Source organism: Microtus ochrogaster, chromosome 16, assembly GCF_000317375.1.
Source record: "Microtus ochrogaster isolate Prairie Vole_2 chromosome 16, MicOch1.0, whole genome shotgun sequence".
Taxonomy (NCBI): Eukaryota; Metazoa; Chordata; class Mammalia; order Rodentia; family Cricetidae; genus Microtus; species Microtus ochrogaster.
In genome coordinates, this window is record NC_022018.1 from 50392572 (window position 1) to 50409235 (window position 16664).

Below are 16664 nucleotides of genomic sequence, written 5' to 3' on the forward strand. Positions count from 1 at the left end.
TTAAGACTGAGTTTCTCTGTGTATAGCCCTGGATATTCTGGAACTTGCTTTGTAGACCAGAGAGGCCTCAAATTCACAGAGATCTGTTTGCCTCCGCTTCCCAAGTGCTGGAATTAAAGGCTTGAACACACAAAAAAAAATTAGTCTGGCTGTAATTTTTTAAAAAATAGTTTCAGTATGTGTTTTCACTTTTATTACAAAATATTTTAAACATATATTCTAATGATGGTTACAACATGATTAAAACAAATACCACGGAGTAAGCAAATGTCAGTATTCTTTTATATTTTAAGATTTAATAAAATTTTATATAATACAATGAAAAAAATTTAGGACATAGGCTCTCACTATGTAGCCCTGGCTGACCTCAAACTCACAGAGATCTGCCTATATCTGCCTCTGGAGTGCTGGGATTAAAGCAGTGACCACTATGCCCTCCGTGAAACCACCTTTGAAATCCTATGTAACCCCATCCACCTCCCTCCCTCCCTCCCCAGAGGCAATCACTTGTATTTATCTGAGCCCTTCTATTCATAATTCTGCCTGGACAGCAGCCCGAGCTGAGGCTGTCTGAGGTAACTAAAAAGGTATGGTTATTTAACCTAAGCCTGAGATGATAAACTACGAACAGACACAGCTGCTGGCGGGCTAATGGGAAACTCACACATGGTAAGAGCTCATTTCACCTTAGGACTTGCTGCCTTTAAGGACTAAAGTTTATGTTTCTCAAATATGTAAACAAAACCTATACACACAGGCGCTGCAGAGATGGTTCAGTGGTTAAAAGCACTTCCCGCTCATCAGAGGACCTGGGTTCTGATCTCTGCACCCACAAGTGACTCACAACTATTTGTCTACCCAGGGCTAGGGAGCTCTAGTGCCCTCTTCTGGTTTCTGTGGGCACTGCATGCAAATACTGCACTGACATAAGCGTAGGCAAACACATACATGAAAAAAACCTTTAACACACACACACACACACACACACACACACACACACACACACACACGTCCACACATAGTATGTTCCCAAGAACTTAGGAGGTGTTGATAATCTATCTCACTGTAATATACATACCTTATCATCTTCATCAAAGCCAGAGAGATCTGGCCGACTAGAGGAGACCTGTAAGAGATGGACATTTTTACCAATATGATTCATATATTTAATAGTCATCTTTTTTTGAGACAGGGTTTTTTTTTTTTAATTTATTTATTATGTGTACAACATTCTGCTTCCCACACACCAGAAGAGGGCGCCAGATCTCATAGATGGTTGTGAGCCATCATGTGGTTGCTGGGAATTGAACTCAGGACCTCTGGAAGAGCAGTCAGTGTTCTTAACCTCTGAGCCATCTCTCCAGCCCCGAGACAGGGTTTTATAATGGATCTTGCCAGCCTGGTACTTGTAGAGTTTTCTTGTCGCTGTTTCCTGAGTGCTGGGGTTACAAGCACGTACTCTTAATTTTCTTTTTATTTATAAATATATCTCCCACCAGGAATCATGACTTATTTTCACATATTTCTATAATTACATGTACACATATGCTCATAAATAATAAATAGTATTGGCATATTTTACACTGTGCTAAGTGCTATATTACTAGGCATGGTGTTTTATAGTGATTTTTGGCCCCATTCTTCTACAGATGGTTACTTAGGCTGCTTCTAATAAATTTCTAATACTTAAAATGGAAATTTATTATTTGTGTGTGCCTCTGTGTGCCATGGCATGCACACACAAGCCAGAGGTCATATTTCAGGAATGAGTCCTCTCCTTCCACCCCCTGGGTCTTGGGATTGATCTTGGGTCACCAGGCTTGGTGGCAGGTGCCTCATCTCATGTCCTGCTTTTTACTTAGTTTTTCATTGACAAAGTATGAAGTAGGTGAGGTGGTATGTACCTATAATCCTAGTGCTTAGGAGGGTTGAGGCAGGAGGATTATGAATCTGAGGCTAGCCTGGGTTACTGAGACTGATTCGAACCCCAAGCAAAGCATGCTGGCACAGACCTTCCACTGGCTCTGTCCACTACAGCTGTGTCCTTATGCCCTGGCTTCCGTACTCCTCACTTTCTCTTTGTTCTGTTGCTGTTTTATGGGACAGCGTCTCACTACGGGAGTCCAGGCTAGCCTCAAGATGCCAGCCTCCTGCCCTAACCATGTACTGTCACCATGGCTGGCTCAGTATCAGTTAGTTCTGCATACAATGTGTCTATGAGCATCTCCTCAACAGACTTCTGGAGCACAGACTCTGGGCTGCACCAATGAGGCATGCGAGCTGCCAACTCCACTTTTCCAAAGGACAGTCTTATAAAATCATGTTGTTTGTTTGTTTGAAGTTCATTTGCTAGACTCTATGCCAGCTGCTTTTTCTGGTGACATTGTTCCTAATAAAGTTTCCCATATTTTGGACTTTTTAGACTGAATCTCTACATCCTCATTTATTATTATTATTGGTATTCTCTTTAAATATTATTATCTAAAGCTAGAGCCTTGATCAGATACAGAACCAACACTTTAATAAATAGCTTTACAAGTGTTTTTTATTTTTTTACTTTAAGCTTTGAATAAATGTTATACCATTGATCAGGATGGCCCCTTCTCTTTTTTTCCCCCTTTAAGATTCTCCATAGCACTGGCTGGTTATGTGTGTGGTACAGGTGTGGTACAGGTGTGTGGTACAGGTGTGTGGTACAGTTGTGGTACAGGTGTTGGTACAGGTGTGTGGTACAGGTGTGCGGTACAGGTGTGTGGTACAGTTGTGGTACAGGTGTTGGTACAGGTGTGTGGTACAGGTATGTGCCACTATATCCAGCTCGATTTTTAAACTCTTCTTAATATAAATTTCTTTTTCTTTTCTTATTTTTTTATGTGTTTTTTTGTGATAGGGTTTCTCTGTGTAACAGTTTTCTGGCTATCCTAGAACTCACTTTATAGACCAGGTTGGCCTCAAAGTCGCAAAGATCTGTCCATTTCTTCCTCTGAGTGCTGGTATTAAAGGGGTACACTACCACTGCCTGACGAAAGTCATATAAATTTCTTAAAATTTTTACTACATTTACTTATCGTGTGTGTGTATGTGTGTGTGTGTGTGTGTGTATCGGAACAGAAGACAATTAGCAGGAGTTGGTATTCTATTTTCTGTTGCTTTCTACCTTATATTTTTGAGACAGGGTCTTGAATTCACAGCTTGCCACTCTTGGCTAGCCTGGGGTCCGTACACTCCAGGGAACCTGGGTTCCGAGAGCACACCCCCATGCCTGCTTTTATACGAATCCTAGAGATTCAAACTCAAGTCCTCATGCTCGTGTGGCAAGCACTCTCCTACAAAGGCAGCTTCTGCCCGATTATCTATTTCTAACGCTTGCCCTGTGCTTGCAGTAACCTGCACAGCAGTAAGTACGGATATTCGCTCTGTGGCCTATTCTAAGACAGTTGCTGAGATCAGGAAGGAGGAATCAGGTTTTCCATGGAAATACTACAGCGCCTTCTGTTGCTGGGAAGCAACCACTCTGAAGCAGTCCTTACACTAACCTGCCCTTGCTTCCCTGCTGCTAGAAGCCATCTGTCAAGGGAATTTTCTACACAAAATTGGTTGAGAGAGATGATCACTACAGGCAAATATCTATGGGATCCTGGCTATCTGGTGTGCACCCCGGTACGGAAAGTCAGGCTCAGCACTGTTCCCACCATTTACAGCTCCAACCTTGGGTTGTCCCAGATCCTCCGTCCCCAAATCCCAGATTAAGTCACATGAACATGAGTTCCCTGTAGGCACGTACTCACATTGTGAACGTTTGGTGTACTGAGGCTTCTCCGAATGTGCCGGGCTTTGGTGGAGAGCGCTTCCTTGACCGTGACGGCCTGTAGATACAGCATCACAAAGATAACAGCGAGGATTGCCTCGTCAGATTATAAATGGAGCACGTGTTTATTTTAGAAGACTCAGAAAACACAAGCGTAAAAACCACAGGTGTACACAAAAACAAATCAATACTTAGAAGGCTGGTACCCCAACTACACGTGTTTAAAGCAACAACAATAAAACCTGACCTATCAAAAACGTCAAAAACTTAAACTACAAACCACGAAAGCTGCTAAGCAGCGGACACGCTATGAACTGAAGCAAGTGTGCAGAAAAACGAAATGAAGAAACCCAAGAGGAGGGCTGGAGAGATGGCTCAGAGGTTAAGAGCACTGACTGCTCTTCCGGAGGTCCTGAGTTCGATTCCCAGCAGCCACATGGTGGCTCACTACCATCTGTAATGAGATCTGGTGCTCTCTTCTGGCCTGAGGGCATACATGGAGGCTGAACACTGTGTACATAATAAATAAATAAATCTTAAAAAAAAAAAAAAAGAAACCCAAGAGGAGATGCTGCGGGGTTCTGCTTGCGTCACATTTTGGTGTGTTTTACAGAAAAGGGAGACTGCTTTGACAAACATGAATCCATCTCGTTGGTCACCCAATATCCTGTCTTCAAAGCCAGCTTCTGCTCCAAAGGAATGTGCACATGTCACATACCTGTTCACGGCGGCACTGCTGAATGTAGTGTCTTATTAGTGTTATTTATTAATATTTTTTGATATGCAGGCTCTCATGTAGCCTAGGAAGGATGGTCTTGAACTCACTATGTAGCCAAAGACAGCCAAACTTCGGCGCCTCCTGCCTCCACCTCGCGACATTACGAGCATGCACACCACGACCATGCCCAGTTTACCCAGTGCTGGAGTTTGAATGCAGGGGCTCAAGCTAAGCGCTCCACCAACTCTGAGTTCACTATTTTATATCAATGTCCCACCCACAACTTAGAAGCCTGAATACTGGGAATAAAATGACAAACTGGGGCTCAGCATAAAGTCTCTGGAGTCAGTCTTCTTGGGCTCACATGGCTTTATACCACTGCCTTGCTGCGTAGCTTCTCCTGGCCCAGATTTTCTCTTTGGAGAGTGATTTACACTAGTACTCTGGCCCACTGGTGATCTCGACAATTAACCCACACACTACACCTCCATCATTTGAACACGATGCTTGAGGACTGAGCGTGGTGGCAGCCATCTGTAATTCCAGCATTTGAAAGGCAGAGGCAGGAGGACAGCAACGAGCTGCAGACCGGGCTAGTGTTACACGGTATTTATTTACACTGTGTGACAATGTGTCATTGTGATTGGTTTAATAAAGAGCTAAATGGCCAATAGCTAGGCAGGAAAGAACAGGCAGGACTTCTGGGCAGAGAGACACTCGGAATGAATCTAGACCCAGGAGAGGTCAGCAAGACACTGAAGTTGGACATACAGTACAGAGGACAGGTAGCGAAGCCACATGACAGAGCATAGATTAACAGAAACAGGTCCATTTAAGTTATAAGAGCTAGTTGGGAAAAAGCCTAAGCTAAGGTCAAGCTTTCATAATTGATAATAAGTTTCTGTGTCATTACGTGTGAGCTGGCAGTCCAAAGGAAAGTCCAACTACAGGCTAGCATACATACTGAGTTCTAAGCCAGGCAAGCTTCCAGACCAAGACCCTATATCAAAACGATCAAGTGTATACACACACACACACACACACACACACACACATACACACACACACACCCCATACATCACCCATGCCACACATGCGCATGATCACATCACACACACACCATACAAATACACAACACACATCACACATGTACATACACACACACACCACACATACACACAAATACACATGCATACATCACACATCATACATGTAACACACACACTCAAATTCTTGTCGGAGTCCTTTCACTAGGGAAATGGCTACCCAAGCAGTCCTCCACTGACGCATTTTGAGAGGTGCATGTGTCATCTCTGCCCACTGCTGGGGAAGGCTGGCGACGGCATCCTCAGAACTAGGCAGTCAGGTACCACTTACCTGCCGGAGCCGCTCCAGACTCAGAATGTTCTCAACTTGCAGCACCCCACGTGTGTACTTCTCGATATATGTCTCCCCATCTAAGGTGCCCTCATTCTCACTCCGTGCTGCCAGGAGAGCCAGTGTTTCCCTGTCCTCAATCTCCTCGGTCGCCTAAAGGCACAGAAAGGAAGCGACTGTTTTTCTGTGAATGGCGTTTCCGTAAGTGTTGCAATGTGCTTTCAAAGCACAGTGAACCAACATTCCCCCTCTGCTCTTACGCGCCGACATCTGCAGAAGCAGCACGTGTTACCTTTGGTATGTTGGACACTATCTCATAGGTCACTCCACAAGAGTAAAATATATTTATTAGCGATATCCTTCTCTTGAGACTCTGGGTGAAACTCTGGTAGGGAAGAAAAGGAAAGCAGGATCAAACTGTGCAACGAATCTAAGACAAACCAATTTCTCATTTTCCAAACTGGAAAATTATTATAAACGATTCTAGTAGTAGTACAGATATATTCAACAAAATAGAAAGGAAACAAAACAAAGGAGGTGGGTATGGTGTCTCACATCTAAAATCCCCATACTTGGGAGTCTGAAGCAGGAGGATTCCTTATCAGTTTCAAAGCCAGTCTGGGTAACACGGTGAATATAACAGGTTTGAGGCCAGTCTGAGCTACTGAATGAGACCTTGTCTCAAGCAACTAACCTAAATAAATAAATAAATAAATAAATAAATAAATAAATAAATAAATAAATAAATAAATAAATACAAGAAAAGAAAAAGAAAAGAGCAGAAAACAACAAAATCCAATGAGAAACAAAGCCTAAAAATCTTGTCTCTGATGGGCAAGATGGCTCTGTGAGTAAAGGCATTTGTCTCCACGCCTGAGGGCCTGAGCCTGATCCCCAGGACCCACATGAGGGAAAGCTATACTGACTCCTACAAGTTGTCCTCCAACCTCCACGCATACTCTTGTTTTGTAGCATGTAAGCGCACATACAATACACTAAGTAAATATACACATGCAATAAACCCTCTTTTTTGTTTTTACTTCTTTTTTATTTTATTTTATTTCCTTTTTTTATTTATATATTTATTAAAGATTTCTGTCTCTTCCCTGCCACCGGCTCCCATTTCCCTCCCCCTCCCCCAATCAAGTCCCCCTCCCTCGTCAGCCCAAAGAGCAATCAGGGTTCCCTGCCCTGTGGGAAGTCCAAGGACCACCCACCTCCATCTAGGTCTAGTAAGGTGAGCATCCAAACTGCCTAGGCTCCCACAAAGCCAGTATGTGCAGTAGGATCAAAAACCCATTGCCATTGTTCTTGAGTTCTCAGTAGTCCTCATTGTCCGCTATGTTCAGTGAGTCCGGTTTTATCCCAGGCTTTTTCAGACCCAGACCAGCTGGCCTTGGTGAGTTCCCAATAGAACATCCCCATTGTCTCAGTGTGTGGGTGCACCCCTCGCGGTCCTGAGTTTCTTGCTCGTGCCAGCAATACCACTCTTGGGAATATACCCAAGAGATGCCCTATCATACAACAAAAGTATATGCTCAACTATGTTCATAGCAGCATTGTTTGTAATAGCCAGAACCTGGAAACAACTTAGATGCCCTTCAATGGAAGAATGGATGAAGAAAGTGTGGAATATATACATATTAGAGTACTTCTCAGCAGTAAAAAACAAGGACTTCTTGAATTTTGCATGCAAATGGATGGAAATAGAAAACACTATCCTGAGTGAGGTAAGCCAGACCCAAAAAGAGGAACATGGGATGTACTCACTCATATTGGGTTCCTAGCCATAAACAAAGGACATTGAGCCTATAATTAGTGATCCTAGAGAAGCTAAATAAGAAGGAGAACCCAAAGAAAAACACATAGGCATCCTCCTGAATATTAACCTTCATCAGGCGATGAAAGGAGACAGAGACAGAGACCCATATTGGAGCACCGGACAGAAATCTCAAGGTCCAAATCAGGAGCAGAAGGAGAGAATAAAACCCTCTTTCTGAAACTTCCTATCTCAGGCTGGGATCTTTAATCCCAGCACTCAGGAGGCAGAGACAGATCGTTGTGAGCTCAAGACTCTACATCTCTACGAGCCTGGTCTACATAGGTAGTTTCAACTGAAGCTACGAGCCTGGTCCACACAGGCAGTTCCAACCCAAGCTGCACAGCAAGACCATTAAGAGCTAAATGCAGCTGTGATTGGGGTCAGACTGGCAGAGGTGGGACATCCCTGGGATTCTCATTTTCATTGCTTCCCTTATGCTAACTTCCCTTCATCTCTCCAGGGGTTAGCCAGCCTTCCTAAAACAATCTGAAGAACCCTGGGGGTCAGTTTTGTTGACAGTACCTCTGACATGGGTTTTGGCAAAGCAGCAGAAGTCTGCTCTGTCCCAGTGTTGTCACTAATGTGCCAGGGCCTGCTGTGGAATAATCCTCTTGCACACTGCAAAGATTTGTCACTCGAATTGGTTTAATAAGAGGCCGATTGGCTGGCAGCCAGGCAGGGAGTATAAGTGGGGCCACCAAACTAAGAATGATGGGAAGGAGTCACCAGCTAGATGCAGAGGAAGGAGATGAATGTATCATGCTAATAAAGGACCCACCATGTGATAGAGCGTAAATAAGGAATATGGGTCAACTTAAAATATAAGAGCTAGTTAGTAAGCCTGAGCTATTGGCTGAGCATTTATAATCAATATAAGCCTCTATGTGGTAATTTGGGAAGTGGCTGCTGGGTATTTGGGAACAGGTGGTGAGGACAGGAAACATCCTCCGGTCTCTGCTGCTGCTGAGACAGTGGCAGCTGCTGCCTGCAAACATTACAGGCTCTTCTTTTAAAGAAAAAGTTTATTTCATTTGTGTATGTGTGTATCTCTGTGTGTGGACACATGCACATGTGTTGGGGGTGCCCAAGGAGAACAGAAGAGAGTGTCAGATCCCTTGGAGCGGGAGTTACAGTTACCTGACAAACTCAAATTCTCTAGATCGGCAAAAAGTGCTCCTAAGTGCTGAGCCATATCTTCAGTTCCAAAGATTATGGCTATCCTAACCAGTGAACATGGCAAAGTTAATGAGTCTGGCATTGACATTTCCTTCTGAGGTCTTCACCTGGCCACCATGACTATGGGCTCCATAACGCCCAAGCTGTTTATGAGTGTTACAAAACAGGGTGTGACACAGAGGAGATCATTTTGCCCTTGTACACGCTACGGTAAGACAGTTCTGTCGCTACCTGTTTGTTATAAATATTGGCTGCAATCCGCTTCCGTAACACTAGCTCCATAGCTGCCGGGTGGCTGAGTTGAACTGTGGTCTTCACAATCAGGTAGATCCTTTCATTCTGCGGCGTGACCCGATTCAGGTGAACAGAATCGTGGACCGAGGAGTCCCAGGAAGCTGTGGCTGAAACCTGGGAGGAGCAGAATGTTGGGGGACAGACGAGACATCCCAGAGAAAGAAAATCAATTCTACTTGCTGTGACCAAGTAGACTTCTTCCTTCAACTACTCGGAATGGCGACCTGGATGGCATTTTGTTCAAAGCCCCCAGGGTCTCTACCAGGGTTTATCAGGCTGATAGGGCTTGTATGCGTGTGAAGACCCCGAGAGAGCCCTGGGGTAAATTACCTCATCACCACTGTGCTTTATGATGGGCAGGTAGAAGAACTGACTGCCATGCTCCTTGGGCAGGATGGAGTTCACACCCGATGCGTGGGGGCCCACCAGCTGCTCATTGGCACTAAGGTCATCCGCTGAGCAAGTTCGAGGGGCAAGATGAAAATAGAGCAAAGAAAGTCAGCTTTTAAACAAACACCAGCATTTTAAAATATGCCTTTAAAATTAATTTTTCCATTTTATACTTTTTTTTTTTAAAGACAGGGTTTCTCTGCGTAGCTTTGGAACCTGTCCTGGAACTTGATTTATAGACCATGCTGGTCTTGAATTCACAGAGATCCACCTGCCTCTGCCTCCCAAGTGCTGGGATTAAGGTATGACCCATCATCTGACTTATTTTATACTTGTATTAATTAAAAAAAAAAACCTAAAAAGTCATGGGTTTCATGCGAGCATTTTCTCCTGCTGCCATGTTACATGAAATCTGTTACCTTCTCTTCCTTTTCCCACCTTAAGGGCTGAGGGCGGAGGGTACCAGTCAGAAATGCGGTTCCTCAGCCCTCGCCAAGCCTAACACAGAATCTCCAGGGGCCACGCCTTCTGCAGGTGATGTCAATCATTCATATCTCAGAGCACATGCTTTGGGTTCTTGTTTGCAATCTGCAATACCCTGAGTACTTTGTGTGTGATTAGACCCCCGCAGCTCTTCTCCAGTGACCGGATGCCATGCTGATGCATGTGACCCGAGCCACACTGTCACCTTGTGTGCCATATCAGTAATTACGGGAGTGATTTATGCACCCAAAAGAACACAAGTCTGAGGAGATGATGATCTTAGTTGGCATTTATAATCCCGAGATGGGTTAAGTACTTACTTACCATTCAGATCCAAGAAGAGAACCGGTATGTGTGTTTCCATTCCAGGAGGCGGGACCCTAAATTCAACAACAAAATTTAACTGTAAGAACAGGTGTGTTTTGTATTTTAACTGTGGAAACAGAAGGACCCACTGTGGGGTTGTGGCGTCTCGCCTACTCAAGTCACGCCATCGCATCTCTTTGTTATGTTTATCTTATTGTGTGTATCTCTCTGTGTGCAGGGGGGTGGGGGGGCACATGTGCCATGGCAGAGAACAACTTGCAGGAGTCCAGGGATTAAATCCAGGTTGTCAGGCTCGACAGCAAGCAGCACTAAGCCGTATCTCCAGACTCCACCATTTTTAATTTCTTAAAGTAAATTGCTATAAAGACACACCATTTCTTTGACTCCCATGTTGACACACGACATGGCAATCACGGTGACATACAAATAAACTACCAGACACAGGCATGAGATGTGAGTAACTAAAACAAAGTTGATTTGAAGCCTTTCAGAAAATAGTTCCGGGGGCCAAAGAGATGGCTCAACGTTTCAGAGAACTTTCTCCTCTCTCAGAGGACTCGGGTTCAGTCCCCAGCACCCCACTGTGACTCACAGCCCTCTATAACTCTAGTTCTAGGGGACATGACACTCTCTCCTGGCCTCTTCAGGCATCAGGCACACATATGGTGTGTATAAAATACATACACGTAAAACATTCATACACCTAAGAATAAGAAATGAATGAAATATTTTTGAAGAAAAGAAACAATTCCAGGCACAGGGACAAGGGACCAGGGTGCTATCAGATGGAAGGGGGTGGATAAGAACCTAGAGGAAGTAAAACAAAAAGGACAGGAGCCCAGAAAACTCCAAAGGCGTGCACACAGCCTGTGCAAGGAGGTGGTGTGTACAGCACAGACCAGGCAAGCACATTGCTCAAACTGGCCCACGTTAGAATCACCTCAGAGGGCTCTTCGAGAGCTCTGGTCATACGTTTCCTCATCTGAAGCAGACCTAGGATGGGACCCAGGGTGACATTTTAGGGACACTCAAGATGATGTGGGGCTGGAAAACATCACATAAAAGAGGCTGAGGAGGGGACGTCTTACGAGGGAGGGCTTTCAGGACCAGCAAAGTCGGCATGAGCTGACTCCTTGCAGGGAGCACCCTGCAGAGACACTGCACACTACAGACAGGATCGCAACACACAGGCAGCGGCTGCGAGGGAAAGCAGCAGGCATAGCATCCTCAGGAAGACCATGAAGCTGATGCCACTTCCATGATCCAGAGAGATGGGAACATCACTAGCATGTCTATCTGTCCAGAGCAGATCTGGACATGTGTACGGTGTTCAAAGGGGATGCTGGGTTTTCTCCTAGCCACTTAGAACAGAGGCTGAGGATGTAGCTCAGGGGTAGAATAGAGGCCCTGAGTTTGATCCCAGCACTACAAAAACAAAACACTGTTGGAGGAGGGTCATCTTTCTATCTGTTGTTTTATTGGTTAAGTAATAAAGAAACTGCTTGGCCCTCTGATAGGGTAAAATTTTGACAGGCGGAGTAAACAGAACAGAATGCTGGGAGAAAGAAGCTGAGTCAAGCAGTCGCCATGATTCTCCCACTCCAGACAGACGCAGGTTAAGATCTTCCCTGGTAAGCCACCTCGTGGGCTACACAGATTATTAGAAATGGGTTAGATCAATATGTAGGAGATAGCCAATAAGAGGTTGGAACTAAGGGGCCAGGCAGTGTTTTAAAAAATACAGTTTCCACGTAATTATTTCTGGTAAAGCTAGCCGGGTGGCGGGAAGCAGCCCCATCGCTCATTATTACAATAGAGTGGCACCCAACGTGGCCAATTAAATCCACTTAAAAACCTGAGAGGGCTTAAAAAGGAGAGAGAGAGAGTTTACCACAGCTTTTTGCTGTTTGCTAGGGCATGCTGCAAAAAAATTTCCCTGACTCAGCAGCCTAAGCAGGAAAAAAAAAGGCAGAACCCCCAAACAAGAAAGCAACAACAACAAAAAATCCAAACAACAAGAACAATGTATAAGTAAATTTCTAAGACATGGCTTTGTAGTGAGAACGAGAATTAGAATCAACAGAGCAGTTGGGCAGTGGTGGCGCACGCCTTTAATCCTGGCACTTGGGGAGGCAGAGGCAGGTGGATCTCTGTGAGTTTGAGGCCAGCCTGGTCTGCGGAGGGAGTTTCAGGACAGCCAGGGCCACACAGAGAAACCCAGTCTCTAAAAATATAAAAAAATTAAAAAAGCCAAAACAAAATGAAAAACAAAAAAGTCAAAGAGCTACCTTTAACTCAATATACACAAAAGGCATTTTATATACATAATACGCATTATAGTAAATAAGCTACATTCAAAGGAACAAGCCTCTTTTTATGTCTGTAAGTCTTACAACAGAACTAAAAACACCATTCCACTCGCATATCAGGAATAAACGCAAGAAGTAGTTCAAGAAATACAGCTGAGACTGTGGCTAAGTTGGCAGGAGTACTGGCCTAGCACACATAAAGGCCTGAGTTCAGTGCCCAGCTCTGCATGAAAATGGGTGTGGTGACACAGACCTATAACCCCAGCACTGGGAGGTGGAGGCAGGAGGATCAGAAGTTTACAATTCATGAAAGCAGCAGAACCACAGTTATGAAGTGGCAGGAAAGACTTTTATGGTTGGGGTCACCACAACATAAGGAAATGTATTTAGGGTCACAACATTAGGAAGGTTGAGGACCACTGCTCTCTCCATTAATACCGGCCAAATTAAGCACGTGCCAGGGTCTTAATAGATCTATTTTCTGTGCTCTTTTAGTATATTCTGAAGCCACCTTCTAGCCCAGGACACTTTGAAACCGCCTTCTCAGTCTAGAGAGAGGAAACAGGATCCAAGTTGCTCATTCAGAGGAAGAAGGGAATGCAGCATTTACGCCCAGCCAGGTCCCCTCTGGAAGAAGCTGGCTCTGGTGGGGAAGTTACAGAGAAGATGGCATGCTGGAGTTGGGTGGCCCTTCCCTCCGCTGCAGCTAGCTGATACTGAAAGCTATCTGCACGGCGCTTATTGCAGGTCATGCCTGGCCTGCATAAAGGGTGGCCTTACCAATCAGCCGGTGCCCCGGGGATCCCACTGCCGGGGGCAGGCACCAGCACTGCGTTCCTCTCTTCCGTCAGCCCCACCCACTGCTCCACCAGCCTGGCTTCCCGCTCCATGTCGTCTTCTGTTTTCTCTGTGGAACATCAGGAGGACATGAGTGACAGCGAAAGAGGGGACAGCAGCTAAGGGTAACGCAACCAGTGTTTTCACTCCGGGACATCCAACATGGTTTATGTGGCTACCATACTCCAGAGAAGGAACTGTGGCCTTGAAGATCAAGCATGAACACCAGACAGAGGCAGGATATGACGTCAGCTTCAGGTAGAAGCCAGATGAAATACACAGAGCCGGGAGAGTGGCCAGGAAGGGGTTTGTATTACTGGTGCAGCATCTGGGGGCAGGGGTTAGGAATATACGCTGTGTCTACTTTACACACTTGCTGGAATGAGCCAGTTTATTAATGGGTGTGATGTGGTTTATAAACTGACAAGCCATGTTACAAAGGCAGGGTATTTAAAAGCATTGCATACCACGCTCCACAAAACATTTTTCTTCAGGCTCACTGTGAAAAGAATTTTACTGGACAAATTTTTCTGTCTTCATGCTCCAAACTCAATTCTGGGCTTCCCTGACTATACTCACTGGGTAGACAAACCTACACCATACACTTGGCTGAGATGGTTTACCAAGGTGAATTTTGTTGACACAAAATGGAGCAAAATCCACATGGACTAGCAAAGCATTAAGTACCATGAGTGACTATGAAGTCAAGTTGAGAGCATAAGGTTATTTATCCATCCATCCATCCATCCATCCATCCATCCATCCATCCATCCATCCATCATGTGAGACAGGGGTTCACTATGTAGCCCTGGCTGGTCTGGAACTCACTATGTAGATCACATTTGCCTTGAGCTCATAGAGATCCACCTGCCTCTGTCTCTCAAGAGCTGGGATTAAAGGTGTGGTTCACACGGATTAGTTGTTGTTGTTGTTATTATTACTACTGTACAATACTGAAAAAGCTACTCCTGGGAGAGTTTAATCCCATGTACTTTTTTTTACATTTATTTATTTTGTGTGTGGGATGGGGCAAGCATGTCACAGTACATGTGGACAGAGGAGGACAGCTTGTGAATGTCGGTTCTCTCCTATCATGAGGGCTCTGGGGACTGAACCTGCGTCGTCAGCCTTGGTGGCAAGTGCCTGTATCTGCTGAGCCATCTCCTGGACCCCACCACATACCTTTTTTATTGCTGACTTTTTTAATCTGTTCGTCTAAGTATTCCCGCCGTTTAATGAGCGCATCTGACCATCTCTCTCTTACGCAGTTCAAGTCTTCTTCCTGACAACAAGAGAGGGAAGCTTTTTATTTCTCTATAGAATGTGTAGACAATGATTCCTTTCATATGAAAAAGATATTTAAGTAGATTGGGGGAGCTCTTCATTAGGAAAGGCCATTGAAGGTCACGGTGATTAATTAATAGGTGAGAAAGCAGAGGTCACAGACTACTCCATGCTGACCAAGGATGCTGGTGCCCAGAAATCAGAGCCCTGGATCAGGACAGTTACACTAAAAGGCAACACAAGCTCGAACGATGCCAGAGCAGGATGACCTTTATGCTGCAAGGTGATTTTATGTTGCAGGTGTGCACACCACATCTGTGTACATTTGCATGACAGCAGTTCACTGAAAGACGTGTGATCTCAAGCAGGAGGCTACCAAAAGCCAAGCTCGAAGCACAGGACATCAAACGGTAGGGAGAACGACAATATTTATGTAGTTCAGAGTTCAATGGCCTTGCTATTAATTAATTAAGACCAGACTTTTCTGAACTGCGAAGAATAGGTCAGCAGAAAGCTCCCTAAACTTGCTGCGAAGATTCTAACAGCCAACCGTCACCACAAGGATAACCAAACACCTCCCATGCAAAAACTCCACATGCAGTCAGCCATGCTAGAAGAACTCCCGGAAGCAGATGCTGGACTCCACTGTGCGCATGGCAGGAAGCACGCCCAAAGCCACAAGACGTTAGTTGATGGCACAGCTGAGACCTGAGGGGATCCTGACTTCCTCCCGAGGTCTGTTCTGGTTCAGTTTCATCCTTTCTTAGTAGGGAAGGAAAAACCATCACTTCTACCCCAGACGCTGCTGGGTCTAACTCTCCTGGCGGATGATGACCAAGAGTGGGAACCTGGAAGCTTCTCCTACAACGTCCCCACAACTGACATCCAGGAAAGCAGTACAAAGACTGGGAACTCATGCCTGAAACTTTCATCTTGGCTGACTACTCTGACCACGACCCCACCATCATCCGTGATTGTAAGGCTAGCCGAGGCTGACTGGGTATCTATGGCACATCCGCTCATCCCCTCTCCTCCATTTCCAACAAAAAGTGCTGCTATTTAAATTCTCAACATGATGAACTAAGCTTGACTCTAAAGAGAGGGCCACTGGTTAAATAAAACAAAAGAAAGGTCTATGTTCAGTCTCTAAGCTCGTTGTCTAATAAAAATGGCACGTAGGGTGACAGAAATCTTCCAGAAGTGAGAGGCAAAGTACAGTTTAGTAGGGGAAAGACAAGACTGGACCAATGAACTGAATGGAGAGCAGTGTGTTTTTTGAGATCGTTCATCTTTTTACGGCCATCGTGGTCTCGCTCAGCAAGGCTTTGCTAGCTGGTCGCTGGAGCCGGCAGAGCAAACAGTGCAGTGTCTGGTTACAGATTTGGAATCAACAGGAAAATCGCGAGAACTAGTACTGTGACCTTTCTCACATACAAAGCAAACCAAAAGCAAGTGAGAAACTGCACATTCTCACTCCGTGGCCCTGTTTCCACCTCCCTGGGCCCTGCTTTGCGAAGGCTGGCGATTAGCGAGAGCTGTGCCCCATGCACAGGGTTGACAGTGGCAGCAATACCTGATAACTATCCATATCATCGCCATCCTCCTCATCTCTCTGGTGGGGAGAAAATAAACATAAAGGACATGCATTTCGTTTTCTCAAACAGCACACAGGGAAAGATAATTTAACACGTTACAATGGACGCCTCGTACAACATTAGCACCGTAAAGCATTTCACCGAATCCCAAAAGGACAGGAAGGAAGGATTAAATTCATCTGTCTGCCTGTCTGTCCGTCTGTCTGTGTATATGTTTGTGTGTGTGTGTGTGTGTGTGTGTGTG

The 16664-nt window shown here is 45.0% G+C and overlaps 1 protein-coding gene across 3 annotated transcripts in view; it reads right to left on the reverse strand.

Annotated features, from left to right (window-relative positions):
• The window catches only part of Kif13a (kinesin family member 13A), a 177472-nt gene that overhangs the window by 16516 nt on the left and 144292 nt on the right, over positions 1 to 16664 (reverse strand). For 2 of the 3 annotated variants that reach the window (XM_013349116.2, XM_026782988.1), the window contains exons 26-35: positions 16399 to 16437; positions 14724 to 14823; positions 13485 to 13611; positions 10393 to 10448; positions 9526 to 9650; positions 9133 to 9309; positions 6196 to 6288; positions 5904 to 6056; positions 3789 to 3866; positions 1079 to 1126 (exon numbers count right to left, since the gene is read on the reverse strand). In XM_013349116.2, the coding sequence (XP_013204570.1) occupies positions 1079 to 1126; positions 3789 to 3866; positions 5904 to 6056; positions 6196 to 6288; positions 9133 to 9309; positions 9526 to 9650; positions 10393 to 10448; positions 13485 to 13611; positions 14724 to 14823; positions 16399 to 16437 (996 nt within the window). The remainder of the gene's footprint in view (positions 1 to 1078; positions 1127 to 3788; positions 3867 to 5903; positions 6057 to 6195; positions 6289 to 9132; positions 9310 to 9525; positions 9651 to 10392; positions 10449 to 13484; positions 13612 to 14723; positions 14824 to 16398; positions 16438 to 16664) is intronic. The other variant, XM_013349117.2, reaches the window with a different exon arrangement.